The sequence below is a fragment of the Oncorhynchus nerka genome, linkage group LG13, assembly GCF_034236695.1.
Source record: "Oncorhynchus nerka isolate Pitt River linkage group LG13, Oner_Uvic_2.0, whole genome shotgun sequence".
NCBI lineage: Eukaryota > Metazoa > Chordata > Actinopteri > Salmoniformes > Salmonidae > Oncorhynchus > Oncorhynchus nerka.
Window position 1 is genome coordinate 25,214,272 of NC_088408.1, and position 25,541 is coordinate 25,239,812.

The 25,541-nt window shown below is 46.6% G+C and overlaps 2 protein-coding genes across 5 annotated transcripts; one reads left to right on the top strand and one right to left on the bottom strand.

Moving 5' to 3' along the window:
- Positions 1–1,949: 1,949 nt before the first annotated feature.
- Positions 1,950–25,516, bottom strand: ak9 (adenylate kinase 9). 4 transcript variants are annotated; one of them, XM_029676479.2, is made up of 38 exons: positions 25,404–25,516; positions 25,009–25,133; positions 24,863–24,926; positions 24,714–24,766; positions 24,531–24,627; positions 24,259–24,371; positions 23,875–24,051; positions 23,641–23,763; positions 23,361–23,435; positions 23,026–23,127; positions 22,698–22,837; positions 22,212–22,534; positions 22,011–22,061; positions 21,875–21,916; positions 21,638–21,771; positions 21,354–21,504; positions 21,126–21,237; positions 20,920–21,005; positions 20,696–20,764; positions 20,214–20,408; positions 17,612–17,739; positions 17,155–17,358; positions 12,849–13,151; positions 12,621–12,739; positions 12,289–12,508; positions 11,981–12,049; positions 11,625–11,828; positions 11,141–11,359; positions 10,752–10,965; positions 9,618–9,819; positions 9,191–9,337; positions 8,709–8,926; positions 7,203–7,399; positions 6,849–7,018; positions 3,077–3,175; positions 2,865–2,967; positions 2,603–2,717; positions 1,950–2,398 (listed from the first exon to the last, which is right to left on the bottom strand). In XM_029676479.2, exons 2-38 carry the CDS (start codon positions 25,099–25,101, stop codon positions 2,187–2,189), a joined length of 5,343 nt encoding a protein of 1,780 aa, XP_029532339.1. In that variant the 5' UTR covers positions 25,102–25,133; positions 25,404–25,516; the 3' UTR covers positions 1,950–2,186. The 4 variants fall into 4 exon arrangements, with proteins under 4 accessions (XP_029532339.1, XP_029532338.1, XP_029532340.1 ...); XM_029676478.2 differs by having other exon boundaries at positions 12,621–12,742; XM_029676480.2 differs by lacking the exons at positions 1,950–2,398; positions 2,603–2,717 and having other exon boundaries at positions 2,875–2,998; positions 12,621–12,742.
- Positions 13,333–17,034, top strand: LOC135574674 (chromobox protein homolog 2-like). Its single transcript, XM_065026286.1, has 2 exons — positions 13,333–13,386; positions 16,403–17,034. Exons 1-2 carry the CDS (start codon positions 13,355–13,357, stop codon positions 16,764–16,766), a joined length of 396 nt encoding a protein of 131 aa, XP_064882358.1. The 5' UTR covers positions 13,333–13,354; the 3' UTR covers positions 16,767–17,034.
- Positions 25,517–25,541: the final 25 nt, after the last annotated feature.

Genomic DNA, 25,541 nt, shown 5'->3' on the forward strand with positions numbered 1-25,541 from the left:
ACTTTAATAACAGGCTACAGTGTTGTATGGGTGAAATAATGTATTGTCATCTCTGCGTTGCCTAGCCCCATTGAATAAAACGTATTCTTATACCCAAACTATTTTCTTTCTTTACAATTTGAATATGTATGCTATGTGTTTAATGTAATTGTGGTAGTCTTTAGGCAAACCATCTTCATTAGCACCTCCAAGTGCCACTCAGACCTTCTTGGATAAAAGTATCTGGCAATGAACACATTTACATAAAGTATTCAGACTGTTGATGCACCTTTGGCAGCGATTACAGCCTTGAGTTTTTGGGGGTCAGACACTAAAAGATTGGGAGAAATTCCAAATACAGGCGTGGCATTCTTCTCTGCAGATCCCCTCAAGGGCTGTCATGTGCCCTTTACTGCGATGTGGCTTCTGTCTGGCCACTCTACCATAAAGGCCTGATTGGTGGAGTGCAGCAGAGATGGGAGAACCTTCCAGAAGGACAATCATCTCCAGAGGAACTCAAATGCTGTCAATCAGGTTCTTGGTCACCTCCCTAACCTTCTCCCCAGATTGCTCAGCCCTAGGAACAGTGGTGGTTCCAAACTTCTTCCATTTTTAATAATGATGGAGGCCACTGTTCTTGGGGACCTTCAATGCAGCAGACATTTTTTGCCACCCTTCCCCAGATCTGTGCCTCTGACACTCCTGTCTCAGAGCTCTACGGACAATTCCTTCAAGCTCATGGCTTGGTTTTTGCTCTGACATGCACTGTCAACTGTGGGACCTTTTATATAGACAGGTGTGTGTGCTTTTCCAAATAATGTTAAATCAATTGAATTTACCACAGGTGTACTCCAATCAAGTTGTAGAAACATCAAGGATGATCAATGGAAACGGGATGCACCTGAGCTCAATTTCAAATCTCATAGCAAAAGGTTTAAATACTTATGTAAATAAGGGATTTCTGTGTTTTGTATATTTGCAAAAATGTCTAAACCCGTTTTCACTTTGTCATGAGGTATTGTGTGTAGATTGAATTTAACCTAACAAAAGGGAAGGGGTCTGAATGCACTGTATGTACGTACCCTTAACATTCATTGGGACCTGTTCATCTGCAGACAGGATTTGATGGCTCTCTGTATCTGAGGACAGAACATCACAAAGAAACACGCTGCATTATAATGAAGTTAGACATCCCTGAATATTAAGTTGCTTTATCTCGCTGTCCTTAGTTTTTCTCGCTAGGAACTGGAGAATAGTTTCGTAATGCCCTACCAAAGTTACCTGCCCTATCCAGAGTAGACTACTTTCCCCTTTGTGACAGCTGGAAGTACTAGCTAATCCTTTCACCCTCTTCCATGGCCGTTAGCTATCTACCTACCTACCAATATATTTGGGTCTGAAACGGTAAATACATCAATATAGCTAACTAGCTAATATGAAGTTCCTGTGATATTTAATTCACGTAGCTAGCTATACAGTATGTAAAGTTAGCTAACTAACATTACGTTAGAAGCTCATTTGAGTTAGCCTGCACACTAAGTGTCTGTAGTACGCTAACAGTTAGATAATACAGCATTTTTGATCACTTTCAACATATTTACTTACTTGAATAGGTTCTCCCACTGCCTCCGTTTTCTAGGGCCTTCAAAAAAATAATGGGAAATCTTCCTGAAGTTTCCGGTGGTAGCAAAACGCAGCCAGCCATGTCAACGATTGGAGGACTTTCAACAAACTTGAGTTTGTTCTTCCAACATGGCGCTTGGTGCGGTTGCTAGGTGATTCGTGAAGCAACTGCAAGCCCCCAATTCACACATTTACAGCCTCATGTCACCAGGCAGGCCCAAACTCCATCCCACCAAAACAGGAACATTTCTGGCAGTCTTTTCAAACCGCTCGTACACTTGAAGGACATGATCATTTTCACAATATTATTTCAACAATGTGGAAATATATATCACAGTAAAATCACATTTCTGACTGCACTGGGTTTTTAATATGTACGAAGAAAACCGCACTGACTTTCAACTTACAAATGGTGAACTAACAAAATGCATTTGGTTAAATAATAAACATTTAGAAATGTTAATAGCAGTTTAAAAGGACTGCAATTCTACTGTCATCCTTTGATATATCAAGATTGCAATGCACCCTGTGAAATACTTAGAGCTCAACATTTCAGTGAACAATATTTCACAAGTCATGCAGTACTATAGCACCCCAGCAGCAGCCTCTGTGGACTCTCCAAAAGCCAAAAACCTGTGCAGCTTAAATTCAAAGTCTATGGGCTGCTCCTGAGGAGCTCTGTACTTCTTGGTCATAGTGGAGCCCAGGTAGGAGATAAGCTCACAATTCTCCTCAAATGACGCCAGCTTCTTCTTGTATTTCTGGCGGATGTAGTCCGAGTTCCTGGGGTTGAAGGCTGAGGAACGGAGAGAGGGATGGAGGGAATAGGGAGGGAGCATAGGAGGAAAGAATGGACAGCGCAAGATAATGCAGAGTCAAATTATAATCCGAGACCAATGCACTGCAAATATAGCATGACCAGGGACCGTATGACATTATGGTGATGACAAACTTGGGTGTGTGAAGAGCCTTAAGGCTCCTCTCAACGATTTTTGCATACCTTTCAAATAAAATGCCAGATAATGGAGTGCCGATCTCTTCGGACTGAGGTAGGGGAACTTTGGTTTGAGACAACCGACAGCAGTCAGAGCTTTAATGATAGATCTTGCCACGCCCTGATATGGAACACAAAACCTTTGGTCAACATACAGTATGTCACATGCACTGTAGTGTAAACACACTTCAGCTATTTTTATTCAGATTAAGTCCCTCCAGTAATTACATCCAGAGTGCCTCCCGGTGTGTTTGAGCCTCAGTCTCACCTGTTCCATGTAGCCTAGCATGGGCAGGGAGGTGAGCTGCACAGGCTCACTCATAGGAGGCAGCTTGTCGGGCAGCTTCTGGTTCCAATAGGTCTCAGGTAACCTGAGAGGAGGAGCAAGAAGTTGGAAGAGAACTGGTTTGGGTTACCTAACAATATTCAAATTGATAATTTGAGATCACACCAGGATCATTGCATAAGTCTATTACTGACCTCAGAAACCTGTCCTGTTTCTGTTCGTTCTCAAAAATGTAGATTTGTTCCCGATATTCCACAGAGTACTCCACGCTTCCACGAACCAGGGCCTCATACCTGAGGAGAGTTTCAAACTAAAAGCAATACATCTCAAAGGCACTAAATATGAAACGGAATCAACTGAGAGCCTATAGCAAGCAGCCTGTCTGGGAGGTAGAATGAGAGCATCAATCTGTGACATTGTAAGGTTGGACCCAGGTGCAGAGAAGAGAATCACCAGCAGCAAGAGCAACATCATTGATATTTACAGAGAAAAGAGTTGGCACGAGAATTGAGCCCTGTGGCACCCCATAGAGACTGTCAGAGGTCCGGACAACAGGCCCTCCGATTTGACACACTGAACTCTATCTGAGAAGTAGTTGGTGAACCAAAAAAAAGGGCAGGATGGATATAGCTCTATAACAGTTAGGGTCTGTCTCCCCCTTTGAAGAGGGGGATGACCGCGGCAGCTTTCCAATCTTTGGGGTTCTCAGACGATACGAAAGAGAGGTTGAATAGGCTAGTAATAGGGGTTGCAACAATTTTTGCGGATAATTTTAGAAAGAGAGGGTCCAGATTGTCTAGCCCAGCTGATTTGTAGGGATCCAGATTTTGCAACTCTTTCAGAACATCAGCTGTTTGAATTTGGGTGAAGGAGAAGCGGGGGGAGTTTGGGCAAGTTGCTGCAAGGGGTGCTGAGGTGTTGGCCGGGGTAGGGGTAGCCAGGTGGAAAGCATGGCCAGCTGTGGAAAAATGTTTATTGTGACAGTGTTTCCTATCCTCAGTGCAGTGGGGCAGCTGGGAGGAGGTGCTCTTATTCTTCATGGACTTTACATTGTCCCAAAACTTTTTGGAATTAATGCTACAGGAAGCAAATTTCTGTTTGAAAACTGACTGAGTATATTGGTTCCTCACTTCCCTGAAGAGTTGCATATCGCGGGGGCTATTCGATGCTAATGCAGTACACCACAGGATGTTTTTGGGCTGGTCAAGGCCAGTCAAGTCTGGGGTGAACAAAGGGCTCTATCTGTTCTAAGTTCTACATTTTTTGAATGGGGCATGCTTATTTAAGATGGAGAGGAAAGCACTTTTAAAGAGCAACCAGGCATCCTCTACTGACGGGATGAGGTCAATATCCTTCCAGGATACTTGGTCCAGGTCGGTTAGAAAGGCCTGCTCGCTGAAATGTTTTAGGGAGCGTTTGACAGTGATGAGGGGTAGTCATTTGACCGCGGACCCATTATGCACGCAGGCAATGAGGCAGTGATCGCTGAGATCATGGTTGAAGACCGCAGAGGTGTATTTAGAGGGCAAGTTGGTCAGGATGATATCTAAGAGGGTGCCCATGGTTAAGGATTTTGGGTTGCATCTGGTAGGTTCCTTGATGATTTGTGTGAGATTGAGGGCATCTAGCTTAGATTGTAGGACGGCCGGGATGTTAAGCAAGTCCCAGTTTAGGTCACCTAACAGTACGAACTCTGAAGATAGATGGGGCGATCAATTCACATATGGTGTCCAGGGCACAGCTGGGGTCTATAACAAGCGGCAACAGTGAGAGACTTGTTTCTGGAAAAGTTGATTTTTAAAACAAGAAGCTCGAATTGCTTGGACACAGACCAGGATAGTATGACAGAACACTTCAGGCTAACTCCTCCACCTTTGCAGTTCTATCTTGTCGGAAAATGTTTTAGTTAGGTGTCACGACTTCCGCCGAAGTCGGTCCCTCTCCTTGTTCGGGCGGTGTTCGGCAGTTGACGTCACTGACCTAACTGTCATTGATCCATTTTTTATTTTTCATTGGTTTTGTCTTGTCTTCCTTCACACCCGGTTCCAATCCCATTAATTACATGTTGTGTAACCCTCTGTTTCCCCTCATGTCCTTGTCGGAGATTGTTTATTGTATGTGTTGTGCTAGTCATGTGTCGGTGTGCGACGGGTTTTTTACCCACTTTTATTATTTTTTGTATATTTTGGTTTTCGGAGTTTATGAGCGCTTATTACACAATCCGTTTATACCAAGTTCGTTTTCCTGCGCCTGACTTCCCTGCCACCTACACGCACTCATTACATTAGGGATGGAAATTTCAGGATTGTAGGTGGCCTTCCTAAGCCAGGATTCAGACATCTGGGTTGGCGGAGTGTGCTAAAGCAGTGAATAAAACAAACTTAGGGAGGAGGCTTCTAATGTTGACATACACTAAGTTGACTGTGCCTTTAAACTGCTTGGAAAATTCCAGAAAATTATGTCATGGCTTTAGAAGCTTCTGATAGGATAATTGACATCATTTGAGTCAATTGGAGGTGTACCTGTGGATGTATTTCAAGGCCTACCTTCAAACAGAGTGCCTCTTTCTTTGACATCATGGGAAAATCAAAAGAAATCAGCCAAGACCTCAGAAAAAAATTGTAGACCTCCACAAGGCTGGTTCATCCTTGGGAGCAATTTACAAATACCTGCAGGTACTACGTTCATCTGTACAAACAATAGTACGCAAGTATAAACACCATGGGACCACGGAGTCATCATACCACTCAGGAAGGAGACGCGTTCTGTCTCCTAGAGATTAACGTACTTTGGTGCGAAAAGTGCAAATCAATAACAGAACAGCAGCAAAGGACCTTGTGAAGATGCTGGAGGAAATAGGTACAAAATTATCTATATCCACAGTAAAAAGAGTCCTATATCGACATAACCTGAAAGGCCGCTCAGCAAGGAAGAAGCCACTGCTCCAAAACCTCCACGAAAAAGCCAGACTACGGTTTGCAACTGCACATGGGGACAAAGATTGTACTTTTTGTAGAAATGTCCTCTGGTCTGACGAAATAAAAATAGAACTGTTTGGCCATAATGACCATCGTTATGTTTGGAGGAAAAGGGGGAGGCTTGCAAGCCGAAGAACACCATCCCAACCGTGAAGCATAGGGGTGGCAGAATCAAGTTGTGGGGATGCTTTGCTGCAGGAGGGTCTGGTGCACCTCACAAAATAGATGGCATCATGAGGGAGGAAAAGTATGTGGATATATTGAAGCAACATCTCAAGACATCAGTCAGGAAGTTAAAGCTTGGTCGCAAATAGGTCTTCCAAATGGACAATGACCCCAAGCATACTTTCAAAGTTGTGGCAAAATGGCTTAAGGACAACAAAGTTAAGGTACTGGAGTGGCCATCACAAAGCCCTGACCTCAATCCCATAGAAAATGTGTGGGCAGAACTGAAAAGGCGTGTGCTAGCAAGAAGGCCTACAAACCTGACTCAGTTACACCAACTCTGTCAGGAGGAATGGGCCAAAATTCACCCAACTTATTGTGGGAAGCATGTGGAAGGCTATCTGAAACGTTTGACCCAAGTTAAACAATATAAAGGCAATGCTACCAAATACTAATTGAGTGTATGTAAACTTCTGACCCACTGGGAATGTGATGAAAGAAATAAAAGCTGAAATGAATAATTCTCTCTCCTATTATTCTGACATTTCACATTCTTAAAATAAAGTGGTAATCCTAACTGACCAAAAACACACATTTTTACTAGGATTAAATGTCAGGAATTGTGAGAAACTGAGTTTAAATGTAGTTGGCTAAAGTGTATGGAAACTTCCGACTTCAACTGTACCTAATTACTGGCATATTCCAAACTTGAGACCTCTTAAAAAGCCAGAGACCTACAGAGAACCCATGCCCCCCTGTGCCAACATTGAAGAAGACTGGTACTATAATGAATAGATAGGAGTAAAGCCAGTGTGTTGGCTACCTCTGCCTCCCATCCAGGTAGGTGACGGGGCAGTAGCCCTTCATCTCCACCTGCTTGGGGAACCTGGCCTTCACCTGGCCGGCCGTCAGCTTCTTGGGCAACATGTGGGAAGGGGGGAGAGCGTGTGGGCAGCCCGGGATCACAAACTGTTCTGGAGTCTCAAGGAAGAGCTTTTGTAGATAGGGGTACAAGGCAAAGAGAGAAATCAATATAATTTTACCTCTGTTAATAGTTCCTGTGATGTAATCATATACATTATACCTTTTAACCACATATCTCAAAGAGCACTTTACACACATTACATGCAGGTAAGTCACCAAATCATTGATGACTGTCACCAGGTATGAGACCCACCTCCAGGTACTCCCGAGAGCACATCTTGTAATAATGTCCCCTGAACTCAGCTGCCAGCTCCAGAGATGTAGTGAGAGAACAGTCCACCAGGTGTCGATGGAGGGCGAGGCTGACAGGGCAGTAATAGCTAAACTCACCCAGCCGAGACTTTAGCTCCTTTGGTGTGATGCACAGCCTGTCGATGCTAGCTGCATGGCCTGTAGGGGCCAGGGTCAAAGACATAGGAGAAGCAGCAATCTCATAAGACTTTAATATTTTCTGAACAAAAAAAATAACAATATCAAAGATTTTACTGAGTTACAGTCCATATGAGGAAATAAATGTATTAGGCCCTAATCTATGGATTTGCAATTGCAAATGCAATTGTGAGGGCCTCCCGGGTCACGCAGTGGTTAAGGGTGCTGTACTGCAGCGCCAGCTGTGCCACCAGAGACTCTGGGTTCGCGCCCAGGCTCTGTCGTAACCGGCCGCGACCGGGAGTTCCGTGGGGCGACGCACAATTGGCCTAGCGTCGTCCGGGTTAGGGAGGGCCTGGCCGGTAGGGATATCCTTGTCTCATCGCCACCAGCGACTCCTGTGGCGGGCCCGGCGCAGTGCACGCTAACCAAGGTTGCCAGGTGCACGGTGTTTCCTCCGACACATTGGTACGGCTGGCTTCCGGGTTGGATGCGCGCTGTGTTAATAAGCAGTGCGGCTTGGTTGGGTTGTGTGTCGGAGGACGCATGACTTCCAACCTTCGTCTCTCCCGAGCCCGCACGGGAGTTGAAGCGATGAGACAAGATAGTAGCTACTAACAATTGGATACCACGAAATTGGGGAGAAAGAGGGGGTAAAATAAAAAAAAATACAAATGCAATTGTGTTTGTTGTCCTTAGCTTATGCCTGCCCATGCCATAACCCTACCGGCACCATGGACCACTCTGTTTACCACGTTGACATCAGCAAACAGCTCACCCACACAATGCTCAACACATAGTCTGTGGTTGTGTGGCCGGTTGGACATACTGCCAAATTGTCTAAAACAAGTTTGAAGGTGGCTCATGGTAGATAAATAAACTTTCAATTCTCTGGCAACAGCTCTGGAGGACATTCCTGCAGTCAGCATGCCAATTTCATGCTCCATCAAAACTCTGTGGCATTGTGTTGTGTGACAAAACTGCACACTTTAGAGTGGCCATTTATTGTCCCCAGCACAAAGTGCACCTGTGTAATGATCATGCTGTTTAATCAGCTTCTTGATATGCCACATCTGTCAGGTAGATTTTTACCTTGGCTAAGGCTAAATGCTCACTAACAGGGATGTAAACAAATATGTGCACAAAATTTGAAAGAAATAAGCTTTTTATGCATAATTTATGGAACATTTCTGGGATCTTTTATTTCAGCTCATGAAACATGGGACCAACACTTTACATGTTGCGTTTATATTTCTGTTCAGTGTAGAAATCAAATAATTACCAAAGTGAATAGGCTTTTTCTATAGTCTCTCTAGACTGCATATATTACCGGTGCGTATTTTCTCCAGGTAGGTGTGGATGTGTCTCATGCTCATGCGGGCCTCATCCAGGATTCTGTTCCAGACCCACCACTTGGAGTTGTGTCCATCCACAGAGACCCAGTTCTGGTAATGCTGCTGGTAGTGCTGCCTCACCGCCTCCACCTCATGCTTGAAATTAGAGTTACGGATGTTCAGGATCTGGGGGCTGTCATGCATCAGGTGGGGACTGCCAGGGGAGGGGGGATAATTAAGTGACAGTTTAAGCCAAAATGATAACAAGATGAATCCATGTCCCAGATAATCTGTTGTGTAGATGCAGCTACATGCGCTAAATCTTAAATGAATGGGAAGCATAGACACTGTCAAAGTTTATTAATTTCAGGACGTGCTGAACTTCCCTATTCATTTGAGATTGATGCATATAGCTGGATGTACAGTACACAATAGTTTTGTTCTCTCTGGTAGGGCCATCTAGTGCCACCCCTCTGACCTGTTGGGTTTCATCTTGTCACTGAGGCCTCTCTTTAGCACCTCCACGGTGTCCAGCTGCAGCTCCACCACAAGCACTGGGATAATGCTCCGAGCCTCCATCAAATCAGCCTGCTTACGCGTCATAGGGAAGCCATCCAACACGTACCTGAGATAGGGAAGGAAATACAGCCAATAGAATATGTCATGGAAATAGAATGAATAGCCTAGTCAACCTTCTGGTTGGCATACAATGAAATGTTGCTTTTGGTCTGTTCAATACAACCTTTTTCCAGCTTTTGATTGGTCTGCATGGATCACCAAATTACTGTCTCACTGGGAATTACTGACTTTTAACGTTTTATGACATCATTCAGAATGAAGCCAGACATGAGAAAGAGGGAAATTGAACACTGCCTATATTTTTCAGCCAAGGTTAGCTGCCTTACCCTCTGGTGCTGCAGACCAGGCTCATGAGGGCTACCTCCAGACACTGGATGGCCAATTCATCTGGCAAGGTGTGGCCCTGGGAGAGGTGCTTCATCATCTGGGTGGCCAGCTCTGTCCTACCCTGGCTGGCCAGCACAGTCCGCATCACGTCCCCAATGGACAGACGAGTCAGGCTGTACTCATGGGCAAACATCCTCGCCACTGCACAACACATATAGATATGGGTGTGTTCTCTGTTTGGGGGAGCTAATGTACAGCTGGATTGGCAGAACTGTCCTGAGATGGTCTTAAATCAAAGTTTGTGTTAGAGAGAATCAAATCTTAATGCATTGTTTGACAAGTTACAATAAAGTGAGTTTTAGTGCATTCATAGAGGAGAAAAGAGTTTAAGAATCAAATAAACATATTGCAAACAATCCTTACAAAAGTGAATTACATTCACTTACCACAGAGCTACATTTGTGATGAGAACAGTGGTGTAAAGTACTTAAGTAAAAATACTTAAAAGTAGTACTTAAGTCGTTTTTGGGGGTATCTGTACTGTACTTTACTATTTATATATTTTTTTACAATTTTTTACTTCACTTCATTCCTAAAGAAAATTATGTACTTTTTACTCCATACATTTTCCCTTACACCAAAAAGTACTCATTACATTTTGAATGCTTAGCAGGACAGGAAAATGGCCTAATTCACACAATTATCAAGAGAACATCCCTGGTCATCCCTACTGCCCCTGATCTGGCAGACTCACTAAACACATGCTTCATTTGTAAATGATGTCTGAGTGTTGGAGCATGCCCCTGGCTATCCGTAAATTTAAAAAACTAGAATATTATGCCATCTGGTTTGTTTAATATGAGGAATTTAAAATTATTTATACTTTTACTTTTGATTTTTACTTTTGACTTTTTATTTTAGCAATTACATTTACTTTTGATACTTAAGTATATTTAAAATCAAATACTTTTAGACTTTTACTCAAGTAGTATTTTACTGGGTGACATTCACTTTTACTTTAGTCATTTTCTATCAAGGTATCTTAACTTTTACTCAAGTATGACAATTGGTTACTTTTTCCACCACTGGATGAGAACTTGTGTAATATGCCTCTATGTGTTGTGAACTCTGACCTGTGGTTTTGCCTGACTTGGGGGGTCCGATAATGACCAGTTTGATGGGAAGGGAGGGGTTGGGTTTGGGCTGCTTCAGGTACTTGATGGGGTTGAGGATGAAGGTGTTCCTCGTCTCCTTGGAGGCGAAGAAGTAGATGAACTGGTGGAAGAGCACGGGGTAGGATGTGTTCAGGGGACCCTGCACTGGCTGGATCAGGTCTCCCTCTGTGTACTAAAAGAGGAACACATGGGATCTGCTATCGGTCACATTACAACATACAGGGATAAACAGAAAGTTAGTAGAAGATAAAAACATTTATCACACTATGAAGAAGTCCACATCCACTGAATGAAGCAGATTGGGATTTGAATAGAGAGAGTGTGGGTATGTCCCGGTTTATACTGACCTTGACGGGGTCCCAGCAGCCGAAGAAGCTGTTATACTTGAAGGAGTAGCAGAGCAGCTTGCGGGCCAGGGTATAGCTGATGGGCTGGCACTTGTGGAAGTGGGCCTCCCTGTTGGTCACCAGAGGCTGAACCTTCTGAAGCAGCTGGTAACGCACGATCCTGGACTTACGGCCACCGTTGATGGTCAGCTTAGGGATCTGGTTTTCATCCAGGAGTTCCTGAACAACAAACAAACAATTTTATACTCTGTACTGATACCCCGCGTATCTTGTTTTTTGTGTTATTATTTTTCACATTTTCTCTCTGCATCGTTGGGAAGGGCCCATAAGTAAGCATTTCACCTGTTGATTACGAAGCATGTGACAAATAAAATGTGATTGGATTTATAATGGCACTTTGGGTTACAAATGTATTATTATTATTATAATGCCTGTAACTATATTAAGGCCTGTTCATAGCTGGACAGTATGTGTGTCTCTGTACCATCATCCTAGTGAAGTTGGCGTCGTCTGTTTCAAAGCGTTCCCCGATCTCCATCTCCAGCCTCTCCTCAGCAGCCGCTTCTGTCTCCTCATCCTCCCCATCATCCTCCTCGTCCAGAGTAAACTCCTCAATCAGCATGGCTTCGATCTCCTCCATCCCCTCCTCTTCCTCATCAAACTCCTCCTCATCCTCCTCATCCTTCACCTGGCACACAGAGAGAGACTGTAAGGACCAGTGGATGACAGAGTCCCTACTTATCAGGGTCTAATCATAAACTCTTCCCAAACGAATATAGCACAGACCCATATCAGCCTCAAAGAGTCCCAGCATCTGTGCTTGTGACAATGAAGGACTACCTTTGCAGCTGGTTGCTTTGAGGCATGCTCTGCCATGAGCTCAGCCCTCCTCCGGGTGATGGCCTCCTCCTGCATAAACAGAAAGAGATAGATTGAGGGGGGTGGGGGAGGAGGATATATATATATGAGAGAGAGAGAGATAGATTTGGAGAAAGATAGAGAGGAGGGGGGGAAGATAGGGAGTGAGATTGTGTTAACATGACCTCTAACACCTGCCTTGAGCATTGAGCCTCTCTACTTTCTCCACCTTCTCCCCCACTTGGCTCCCTGTCCTGAAGCCCTAGTCATCTGCCCTGCTCTCCTCTCACCCGTAGTTTGTGGCGTAGATCCCTGACTTGTCTCAGCTGTTCTCTCCTGCGGTCACGGCGTTCTCTCCAGCTGGCTAGGCGGGGGGGCAGCAGGCGCCGCACGACGTCTCTCACGTCCACCGTCATGACCACAGCTGCGTCCGGGAACAGCCGGCGCTCCACCATGAAGGACACATCCTCAGGGTTCTGGGGGAAACCCTCCAGGATGAACCCTTTCGATCTGGGGTAGGGAGGGGGGTGCAGCAAATCAGTCAAGATGAGAAGTCAGTGGGTCGAGAGTGCCTTGTGTGTCAAGATGAGTCTGTGTGTGTGTTAGTGAAATGTCTTGGTACTTGTATGGCTCCTGGTCCCAGAACTGTGGCAGCATCATCTCCATGATCTCCTGAGGCAGAGGCTCTCCATCAAACAGATAGGACTTAATTGCCTCCTCCTCGTCACTCAGCACCATCCCCTGCTAGCAACATACACAGCAACACAGATAGCCCACCATTCAATCCCTGGGGAACAAGCTGAAATACTGCACCATAACAACTGATATGTGACAGTATCATATCCTTTACCTCTGCTGCTGGGGCTTCCTCTGGGCTGTCCTTCCCACTGTGTTTTTCCTCCTCGTCCATAGAGAGCACTGCTGCCCCTCCCTGTGCCTGCAGCAGAAGGGCTTCCAGGTCCTCAAGGGGCTCCTCAGGGGGTTCCACCTCATCAGAGTAGGGCACGCGGGCCTGGGTCTTCCCCAGGATCAGCTCCTGCAGGCACTCTCTGAACTGGATGTGAAAAACCCCCAGTTTCTCCGCCAGCCATTTCCCGTGGGTGGTCTTATCAGAGCCCCTCGTACCCAGCAGGAAGACTCTCAGAGCTGGGGCCTGGGATGGGGACGAAGGGGAGGTGGAGAGGAAGAGGGATAGAATATGGGGGTCAAGTGGAATCATTATTTTATCATGGATTCACTTGTCTTAGCTATTTGGTCATTTCAGACATTCATAGATGAAATTGTTCAACAAGTTATCCAGTAGCTCTTATGTCACGAGTGGGGCTCGGTGCTGGGGGGGTCCGTCTGGGAGTAGAGATGGCAGGCGGAACGCTTCTCGATCATCCCAGGTGAGTCTGCATCAAACTCACCCAGAACCCCCTGTTGGCCACATGTTTGTCTTAACCTTTTTTCTTCACTTTTTTCCCTCTTCCCAGCATAGGGCGCTAGTCGATTCAGGCGCAGCTGGGAACTTTATGGATCGCGGACTCGCCCTTAAGTTAGGGGTTCCGCTGGTGCCGATAGATTCTCCTTTCCCCGTGCACTCCCTAGATAGCCGGCCATTAGGGTCAGGGATGGTCAGGGAGACCACGGTCCCACTGGACATGGTGACGCAGGGGAATCATAGGGAGCGTATCAGTTTTTTTTATTATTGATTCGCCTGCGTTTCCAGTGGTGCTGGGGACTCCTGGCTGGCCCGGCACAATCCTAAAATTTCGTGGAAACAGGGGTTCTCCAGGGGTGGTCAGAGGAGTGTTCTGGAAGGTGTTTGGGAGTTTCCATCGGTGCTACGTCGGTGGAGAGTCCAGACCAAGGTTCCACGGTGTGCATTCCCCCCGAGTATGCCGATTTGGCAATCGCTTTCAGTAAAGTGAAAGCGACTAAATTACCACCTTATCGACCGGGAAGGGATTGTACGATAGATCTCCAGGTAGACGCTGCGCTTCCCAAGAGTCACGTGTACCCGCTGTCCCAGGAGGAGACGTTGGCAATGGAGACATATGTCACGGAGTCGCTGGGACAGGGGTACATTCGGCACTCCATTTCACCCGTCTCCTCGAGTTTCTTTTTTGTGAGGAAAAAGGAGGGAGGTTTGCGTCCGTGTATTGATTATAGAGGTCTAAACGCCATCACAGTGGGGTATAGTTACCCTCTACCTCTCATCGCTACGGCGGTGGAATCATTCCACGGAGCGCAGTTCTTCACAAAACTGGATCTCAGGAGCGCGTAGTCAGTCTGGTGCGTATTCGGAAGGGAGACGAGTGGAAAACCGCATTTAGTACCACATCAGGCCACTATGAGTACCTCGTCATGCCGTATGGGTTAAAAAATGCTCCAGCCGTTTTTCAATCCTTTGTAGACGAGATTCTCAGGGACCTGTGCGGGCAGGGAGTGGTTGTTTATATCGATGACATTCTGATCTACTCGGCCACTTACACCGCGCATGTGTCTCTGGTGCGCAAGGTGCTTGGTAGACTGCTGGAGCATGACCTATACGTCAAGGCTGAGAAATGCGTGTTCTCTAAACGAGCCGTCTCTTTTCTGGGATATCGCATTTCCACCTCGGGGGTAGTGATGGAGGGCGACCGCATTAGGGCCGTGCGTAATTGGCCGACTCCAACCACGGTAAAGGAGGTGCAGCGGTTTTTGGGTTTTGCCAACTACTACCGGAGGTTTATCCGGGGTTTTGGCCAGATAGCGGCTCCCATTACCTCACTGCTGAAGGGGGGGCCCGGTGCGGTTGCAGTGGTCAGCAGAGGCGAACGGAGCGTTCAACAAGTTGAAGGCGCTGTTCACTGATGCGCCCGTGTTGGCGCATCCGGACCCCTCTCTAGCATTCATAGTGGAGGTGGACGCGTCCGAGGCTGGGGTGGGTGCCGTGCTATCGCAGCGCTCGGGTACGCCACCAAAACTCCGCCCCTGCGCTTTCTTCTCAAGGAAGCTCAGCCCAGCGGAGCGTAACTATGATGTGGGGGACCGGGAGTTGCTAGCGGTGGTTAGAGCTCTGAAGGTGTGGAGACACTGGCTTGAGGGGGCTAAGCACCCTTTTCTCATCTGGACCGACCACCAGAACCTGGAGTATATTCGGGTAGCTAGGAGACTTAACCCACGTCAGGCAAGGTGGGCCATATTCTTCACCCGGTTCCGGTTTACTTTGTCTTATAGACCGGGCTCCCAGAACGTAAAGGCTGACGCACTGTCCCGCCTTTACGACACGGAGGATGGGTCCACCGAACCTGCTCCCATCCTTCCCGCCTCAAAGCTGGTAGCACCAGTGGTATGGGAGGTGGACTCGGATATCGAGCGGGCGTTACGGGCTGAACCCGCTCCTCCTCAGTGTCCAGCGGGGCGAAGGTACGTGCCGCTTGGTGTTCGCTTGGTGTTCCTGGGGTGACGAGGACAGTGGGGAGCCTTCAGGGGAGGTATTGGTGGCCTACTTTGGCTAAGGACGTTAAGGGTTATGTCTCCTCCTGTTCAGTGTGCGCTCAGAGTAAGGCTCCTAGGCACCTTCCTAGAGGGAAGTTACAACCCCTCCCCGTTCCACAGCGGCCATGGTCACATCTGTCCATAGATTTCCTGACCGATCTTCCGCCGTCTCAGGGGAACACCACGGTTCTTGTGATTGTGGATCGGTTCTCTAAGTCCTGCCGTCTCCTCCCGTTGCCCGGTATCCCTACAGCCCTACAGACTGCGGAGGCGTTATTCACCCATGTCTTTCGGCACTACGGGGTGCCGGAGGACATCGTTTCTGATCGGGGCCCCCAATTCACGTCTCGGGTATGGAGAGCGTTCATGGAACGCTTGGGGGTCTCTGTCAGCCTGACCTCCGGTTATCACCCCGAGAGTAATGGGCAGGTGGAGAGAGTGAACCAGGAGGTGGGTAGGTTTCTGCGGTCGTATTGCCAGGATCGGCCAGGGGAGTGGGCACGCTACATTCCCTGGGCTGAAATGGCTTAGAACTCACTACGCCACTCCTCTACTAACGTGTCCCCTTTTCAGTGTGTGTTGGGGTACCAGCCGGTCCTGGCACCATGGCATCCGAGCCAGACCGAGGCTCCTGCGGTGGAGGAATGGGTACAGCGCTCCAAGGAGACCTGGAGGGCCGTCCAGGAATCTCTACAACAAGCGAGTGGACGGCAGAAGAGGAGTGCTGACCGCCACCGCAGTGAGGCCCCCCGTGTTTGTACCGGGGGACAGGGTCTGGCTCTCGACCCGAAACCTACCTCTCCGCTTGCCCTGCCGGAAGCTGGGTCCGCAGTGTGTAGGGCCCTTTAAAGTCCTGAGGAGGATAAACGAGGTGTGTTATCGATTACAACTCCCTTCCTATTATCGTATTAACCCCTCGTTTCATGTGTCTCTCCTCAGGCCGGTGGTAGCTGGTCCCCTGCAGGACAGTGAGGTGCTGGAGGTCCCTCCCCCCCCTCTGGACATCGAGGGGTCCCCGGCGTACACGATCCGGGCCATTCTGGACTCAAGACGCCGGGTGAGGGGCCTGCAGTACCTCGTGGACTGGGAGGGGTACGGCCCGGAGGAGAGGTGCTGGGTACCGGTGGGGGACATCTTGGATCCATCCATGTTGAGGGATTTCCATCGCCTCCATCCGGATCGCCCTGCACCTCGTCCTCCGGGGCGACCTCGAGGCCGGTGTCGGCGCGCTGCGGGAGCCGCGCGTCAGGGGGGGGGTACTGTCACGAGTGGCGCTCGGCGGTCGTCATCACCGGCCTATTAGCTGCCACTGATTGTCTTTCCTCCCCCTCCTTGTATGTTTATTGGTAGCACCTGTTTAGGTATGATTAGTTTGTCTTTATTAGACAGCCGGCCCGCCTGGTTGTTGTGCGGGATTATTTCAGTGTAACCTTCGGCTCTGTTGTAGAGGTACGTGTTAGTGCCTGGTCGTGACTTTTCCGTTGTACATTTTTCATTCCCTGTGTTTGGGGTCGTTACTATTGTGAGTACCCTGTGGTGCGTTGGTGCAATTAAAGACGCACAGCATTGCACTCTCTGTCTCCTGCGTCTGACTCCACACCCACGACACCCGCAGCATTACATCTTACTTCCTCACTGTTTCTCTCTGTCCCTCCCTCCCTCCCTCCCTCCCTCCCTCCCGCCTCTCCTACCTGCAATAGCTGTGTGTGTGAGACGTATGTCTCGGGGCTCAGTAAGAAGCGTTCCCTGGCCTCAGTACTAGAGAAGTAGTAGGCTTTCTCTCTGTACTTGGCAGCATATTCATCCAGACAGGGGATCAGTGCCCCGTTCTCCTTCAGGGACACGGGACAGAAGTGTTGGGTGTCCCCCATCACCCTCTTAGACGCTGCCTCCTCCTGGATACAGCAGGGAGAGAGGAGAGAGGAGAGAGGGAACGTCATAAAAATGTCACAGAAAAACAGCAGTATGGGATGATGGTAAACAGACATGGACCAGATGTTTTTGGTTAGAATACCTATACTGTGAAGTCTGAAGCAATTTTATTTTTAGCTACAGTGCATTTAATTGGAGAAAGTGTACAAGAAATGTGTACGGTCTAAATTGCCAACTACTATACGTCATTAGTGGGTTTCTCCATGTAGGACGTACGTCTGTCTCCTGTTCCTCCTCTCCCTCTGCCTCCTCAGGTTTCTCCAGCTCAGCCAAGGCCTGAGCATCCTCCTCCTCCTCATCCAGGTCTACTCCTGACAGCTCCCAGCCCACGTACTTAAAGGGCTCTTGGGAAAACACACATCAAGGTTATTAGGTACCTAAAGTGCCTTCAGAAAGTATTCTCCGCCCTTGACTGTTTCCTCATTTTGTTGTGTTACAGCCTATAATTTGTGTCACTGGCCTACACACAACAACCACAATGTCAAAGTGGAATTATGTTTTTCGAAATGTTTACAAATTAATAAAAAATGAAACGCTGAAATTTCTTGAGTCAATAAGTATTCAACCCCTTTGTTATGGCAAACCTAAACAATTTCAAGAGTAAGCATTTGCTTAACAAGTCACATAATAAGTTGCATGGATTTACTCTGTGTGCAATAATAGTGTTTAACAGAGATGACTACCTCATCTTTGTACCCCACACATACAATTACCTATAAGGTCACTCAGTCGAGCAGTGAATTTCATACACAGATTCAACCACAAGGACCAGGGAGGTTTTCCAATGTTTTACAAAGAAGGGCACCTATTGGAAGATGGGTAAAAATAAAAAAGCAGACATTTGAATATTCCTTTGAGCATGGTGGTTATTAATTACACTTTGGATGGTGTATCAATACAACCAGTCACTACAAAGATACAGGTGTCCTTCCTAACTCAGTTGCTGAAGAGGAAGGAAACTATTCCACAATACTAACCTAATTGACAGAGTGAAAAGAAGGAAGGCTGTACAGAATACAAAATATTCCAAAACATTCATCCTGTTTGCAACAAGGAACTAAAGTAAAACTGCAAAACATTGTGGCAAAGAAATTCACTTTTTGTGTTGAATACAAAATGTTATATTCGGGGCAAATCCAATACAACACATTACTGAGTACTACTCTCCATATTTTCAAGCATAGTGGTGACTGCATCATGTTATGGGTATGCTTGTAATCGTTAATTAAGGATAAAAAAATAAACTGAATCGATCTAAGCACAGGAAAAATCCTTGAGGAAAACTGGTTTAGTCTGCTTTCCACCAGACACTGGGAGATTAATTAAACTTTCAGCGGGACAATAACTTAAAACACAAGGCCAAATCTACACTGGTGTTGCTTACCAAGAAGACAGTGAATGTTCCTGAGTGGATGAGTTACAGTTTTGACTTAAATCTACTTGAAAATCTATGGCAATACCTGAAAATGGTTGTCTAGCAATGATCAACAACCAATTTGACTGAGCTTGAAGAATTTTGAAAAGCATAATGGGCAAATGTTGCACAATCCTGGTGCGGAAAGCTATTAGAGACTTACTCAGAAAGACTCACAGCTGTAATCGCTGCCAAAGGTGCTTCTACAAAGTATTGACTCAGCAGTTTGAATACTTACGTAAATTAGATATTTAATTTTCAATACATTTGCAAACATTTCTTAAAACATGTTTTCACTTTGTCATTATGGGCTATTGTGTGATTCTGATAACTATGTGACGTATAGGTGAGAATATATAATTGTTTTTATTAATTTTGCATTCAGACTCTAACACAACAAAATGTGGAATAAGTCAAGGACTATGAATACATTCTGAAGGTGCCTTATAACTCTGTCCTCTGCCACACTATTTGACCAAGCCAGTATAGTCACTCAACCTCAAACACTGCCATCCTCTCAGTACATTTACATTACATTTACATTACATTTAAGTCATTTAGCAGACGCTCTTATCCAGAGCGACATACAAATTGGTGCGTTCACCTTATGACATCCAGTGGAACAGCCACTTTACAATAGTGCATCTAAATCTTTTAAGGGGGGTGAGAAGGATTACTTTATCCTATCCTAGGTATTCCTTAAAGAGGTGGGGTTTCAGGTGTCTCCGGAAGGTGGTGATTGACTCCGCTGTCCTGGCGTCGTGAGGGAGTTTGTTCCACCATTGGGGGGCCAGAGCAGCGAACAGTTTTGACTGGGCTGAGCGGGAACTGTACTTCCTCAGTGGTAGGGAGGCGAGCAGGCCAGAGGTGGATGAACGCAGTGCCCTTGTTTGGGTGTAGGGCCTGATCAGAGCCTGGAGGTACTGAGGTGCCGTTCCCCTCACAGCTCCGTAGGCAAGCACCCTGCAATACTCTCAGTACCCTGCCATACTCTCAGTACCCTGCCATACTCTCAGTACCCTGCCCTACTCTCAGTACCCTGCCCTACTCTCAGTACCCTGCCATACTCTCAGTACCCTGCCATACTCTCAGTACCCTGCCATACTCTCAGTACCCTGCCATACTCTCAGTACCCTGCCCTACTCTCAGTACCCTGCCATACTCTCAGTACCCTGCCCTACTCTCAGTACCCTGCCCTACTCTCAGTACCCTGCCCTACTCTCAGTACCCTGCCCTACTCTCAGTAACCTGCCATACTCTCAGTACCCTGCCATACTCTCAGTACCCTGACATACTCTCAGTACCCTACCATACTCTCTTTTACCAGCACAAAAAACCCACATGTACACACCCTGAGCCCCCCACCCCCTCCACCTACACAAACACCCTAAGCTGAAAACTCACTCTCCATGTGGAAGACCATCTCCTGGACCAGGTCCTCAGGGCTCTTGCCAGAGGTCTCCAGTACATTGTAGCTGCCTGTGATAGAGGACTCCATGCTCTCCCAGTCCATCACAAACTGTTTCAGCTGCAGCTTGAATGGGTTCATCTCTGGACCGTCTGGATAGCCTCTCTTCCACACTGCAGGTAGAGTCACATCTGAAGAAAAGAGAGAGAGAGAGAGAGAGAGAGAGAGAGAGAGAGAGAGAGAGAGAGAGAGAGAGAGAGAGAGAGAGAGAGACAGAGAGAGAGAGACAGAGAGATAGATGGATGAAAAGATAGAGGGGTATAGAGATAAAATGGATGAAAGTCTAAATCATAGATGGATGGATGCAGGTGGCACTTTACATCAGAGATATAATAATAATAATCATCATCATCATATCACAAAACAAAACAATAAAATGTTTTCACATTGCTCAGGTGGTCATTGCTCATTGTCTTACCTCCACCTTTTATGCTGACGGTAGGTGGGCTTTTGTCAGCAACGTCTGCATCAGATTTTGCAGAGCCTTCTGCAAAGCAAATTAAGAGGATACATTGAAGATAGATATGAGTATACAAAAGCTGTGATCGTAGAAGGCAGCATGATGTGAGAAGCATACCAGTATGTCATGTTTTTCAGGATCGAGATCGAGAATGACAACATTTAGTTAAAATGGAACAGTACCCTCCACCTCCTCTTGCACTGCCTCCAGTTTGGCCTGAGGATCTGTTGGCTTAGGATCCTCCTCTGGGTCCTGCTGCATACGGTTTCTACAGAAGGCCACAAACACACATACAGCAAGTTGAAACTGGTTAACCCAACCATCCATGTTGGCTCCAAAAATGCAGAGGACCAACACATCATTCCCCCTCCATTTTAGCTCTACTCACAAGGAATCTTGAGCCTCCTGGGCCTTCTGTTTCTGCTGTTCTTCAAGCCTCTTGATTACCTTGTCAACCTCCTCCCTGTTCTGTTCATACATCCTCTTCAATACTACCCTACCTGCAACAGAAATATTATACATTGGTATAGAACTACAAATATGGTAGTCTTCAGATGAATAATACAAAGGCATTACTATGGTAGTATTTGTAGCTGTGAGTTGTAGTTTCTCCCACCTTCCCCATCATTGTCTTTCAGGCAGAACAGGATATCGGGCATGATCCCATCGTGGAGATCCTGAATGGTGGCCAACTGGGACCTGTTCCTGGGAAAGTTGTCCAGCACCCACCCTCTCTTGATCTCTGAGTCTGCATCGGCCATCTCAATCTGGAATACTCATTTGATAGAGAACATCAATGCCATTCCACAAGGCATAGCTTTTTCAATTTGGAAGGATACTGTGCACACGTTCAACTATTTAATCTTCAAGGTAATTTACTTGACTTGACTTCAGACAAACCTCTCTGATGTGATTCTCCAGCACCTCTGCATACAGGTCCAGAGAGGGCGGGGTTACAACCTGCTCAGCCTCCTTTAAAGCCTCCTCCACGATGGCCTGTACATCTGGGTGCTCCTCTGTCACCTCCATCATCACTGTATCCCAGCAGCAGCAGCAACAACAACGACAACAACACCTCAGCAGACAGTCAAACAGAGTAACTGACAAGTAGTGGGACTGTATGGTTGTGTTGCTCACCTTCCTCAGTCTGTTCACTCGAGGAGTGGGTCGTGGATGTCGCTGTGGGATGACATCAGAATCACCAGTTAGACTAAATGTGTATGTCTATTAGGCAGCACTTACCTGTTTGTTGGTTAAAGTCTGATTTACTCACCTGAATCATTGTCATCAGACTCCTCCTCACTGATGTTGGATCTCATGTTTACTGCAGGAAATCCACATTTGATTACATTTGACTAAATGCTCATTCTATAAATGCTTTGCAGATGACAACACAAGAAACCGAGCAAAGGATTGATACACTTTTTCACCATGCATTCGTCATCATCACCACCATAATCATCCCATCACTCACTGGACCCGTGGGTGGCGTCCAATTCCATCTTGACCTTGACCCTCTCGATAGCCATGAGGGTGGAGTCTCTCTTGACCTTCTCCAGCATGTCCTGTTTGACCTTGGCGATGACTGGCTTCATCAAGACCTCCATGTCCACCAGCTCTGCTCCGTAGTGCTGGGCCAGTAGGGCGCACAGCGTGCTCTTGCCTGCACATGGAGGCCCGATCACAGACACCTTGCAGGGCGGCCGCGGCATGGGTGGCAGGAGGTACCGCCGCGGGTTCAGCATAAACCTCCCCAAGGCCTCCTGGGAAGACAGGATGTAGATTTTGTCCATGAACCTGAAGGGGAGCGGGGAAGGAGAGTTAATGGCTGGAATGTGTAGACACAAGCAACAGAGACACGCACACACACTCTCACTCACTCACTCACTCACTCACTCACTCACTCACTCACTCACTCACTCACTCACTCACTCACTCACTCACTCACTCACTCACTCACCCCACAGAGAACTCGGGCTTTCCCTTGATGATCTTGCCTTCCTTCAGGGCCACAGGGCAGGCTCTACACCAACGACTTCTCCTCCACCTGAACCCAGGGGCCACTGTCTTAGAGGAGGACATGGTCCGCAACAGCTCCTCCTGAGAGAAGACATCAGCACAGACAGCCAATGGCAGTTACTATCCCATAGCATTGGGCTACCGTAACCTGTTAACATTGTGCTAGCTAGCTACATTGCTTGCTGCTCAAGGACCATTGACTAATCTTACAATAATAGATCTGAGTTTAGGGTTTTCCACACAAACAGTAGCATAAGCGAGAGGCTGACCGTGTCAATCTCATCAGGCAGCTCTTCCTCGTCGATCTGGAGCAGCCGAAGGGGGACAGCAACCCTCCTCACTGCCATGGACTCCAGACGGAAGAGCACTGACTACACCAGGGACAAAACCATAAACAACCAGCTCGTCAACCAGCAATTAAAACACAGAAGTCAGTCTTTACCTACAGGGACAGTCACTGTGGTTAGTTGTAGAATGGATAATGAAACTGCAGCCAACTCAAGGGTTTTCAATGTGACTAATGTATTGACAGAGGACTAAGGGTTGCGTTGCTTATTCCCTCAGAAATGGAACTCCTCTTTCCAAGAACCCCCTCTGATCCCACCATGAACAGTTCCTCAGGGTTTTTATTCCCATCCAGCTCAAACAGGTGCAGGGAAGCATGGTCTGCCATGTAGTCCTGGAAACAAACAGCATGTCAAACAGCATGTCGGTAGCCATGGCAGTTAATCAGAACAGAGAACTATGTCCATCTAGTAATACACTACATCTCTATCACTGATCAAGATAGAACACTTGATGATGAGTCAACAAAGTGAATGGAGTTGTTGTCAGAAATTGGCAGCCATTTTAGGTGTGTCCTCTTCAGGCCTCAGTACGCTCACCTCTAGAGGTCTGAGAATGGTGTCCTTGTACAGGAGAACCCTGCGGTAGGCGTTCTCTGGGAAGTTTTCCTGCGCTCGCACCAGCTGGGTAATCATGTCCTTCTGCAGCTCGCGCTCCTCCACCTGATCAACAAATAAGCAACCGACTAAATAAACAAACAAACAAATCACATAGAATAGAGTATAACAACATCTCCAATAAGGGTAGTATCAATCTGTTCATGTTGGCTGCACCTCCTCTGCCTCCTCCAGCTCCCCTTCCTCCTCTTCCCCCTCATCCTCATCTGTCTCATTCCTTTTCTTGGTGGTCTCTTTCTTCACAGGGTCCCACTGCTCCCTGAGGAACACCCTGCCTGTCAGGGGGTGCTGCCTCTGGCCCGCTAGGCGGTGGATCAGGTCCCTGTCCGCACACTGGGGATGAAACAGCTCAATAGAATAAGTGGATAGAAAAGTTCAACGCAATGAGGATACTTCAGGCCATGGACAGTTTCAGGATTTTACTGTTATTTCACGGTCGATGGTGTAGTGTAATGGGCGTAACTAGCTGTAAAAGTTTGGCTGTGTCTTGTTAATTCAGCACAAGGCACAGTAAACTAACTCAAGGGAGAAGAAGATAACCTTGATGTTTATGATGAAATCGGGTGCCAGTCTCAGGTTCTTGATGAACTCAATCTGCTCCAGTATCTTCAGGTACTCCTCTGACATGGAGGGCAAGCAGCTCAGCACATAACCTGCCATACAACACAATACTGACATTGTCCTGAAACTGCACACACTTCAAACATACACAAAACATGCAGCACTGTGTTGAATCTAGTGAGTATAATGTAGTTAGGGATTAAGGAACAACGAAACAATGTCGATTAAGCTAGCAAAATTAGTTGAATTACCGTAGTGCTCGACCTCTGGTGACTTGAGTCTGTCCAGAATCAGCTGGACCACCATCTCTTCTGAGATACTTTTCCCTTCATTCAGAATCTCAAGAAGCTGAAACCATAAGATGGGTAGTTGAAAAGTCATTCATGTAAATCTGCTACTGTACAGCAAATTGAGGCCGCACAGTGGCAACTTACCTCTACTCCTTGAGCTCTTTGATCATTGATGTGTTGGTTGAGCAATTCTGTGTCTGAAATGAATGTATAAAGACGTGTTCAGATACAGAAAAGGAGAACAGGACATGATATTAGGAACAGAAAAACAGGTTGAGATAGGGAATATTTACCATCAATCAAGACACACTTCCAGGACTGGGCTAATTTTGTGGCAAGAGTAGATTTGCCAACCCCCTGTATAGAATAACAATATAGTAGGTCAGTGTGTGTGTGTGTGTGTGTGTGTGTGCATGTGTGAACCAATTTGATAACTCACTGGCTTCCCAATAATGATGAAGCAGGTCGGTTTGGCAAGAAGAAGCTCAATCTCAGCTTCATCCTCAATGAGGTTGTCAACATAAGTGTTCATGACTGGGGTTTCTAGAACATTTGATACTTCCTCTGAAATATGCAATGACAAACAGCCACGAAAGAATGTTATCATTTCAAGCAGTTGACAATCAGCTGAAAAGGTTGTTGTAACCAACTGTCACAGGCAAACTCTAAACTGTTAGCTAACGTTAGTTTAGACCATTTTGAATACCCCTAGTACTACCTAGACAGTGACTTGCCTAGTAAAATAAAGGTTAAATAAATAAATAAAAACAGTGAGTGGTTTAATAATACTGCAACGACATAAGCTAGCTACATTTGAAATGACATTTAACTTACCATTTAATAATTTTCCATCTGTTTGACTAGGTACTCAAAACAAGTTAGCCATGGTTATGTGCCTGTTATCCATATCATTTTCTCATGCCTCAACTTTGTTGTGCGAGCGTAACCATAGTAACCCGAGCCCGTACAGGG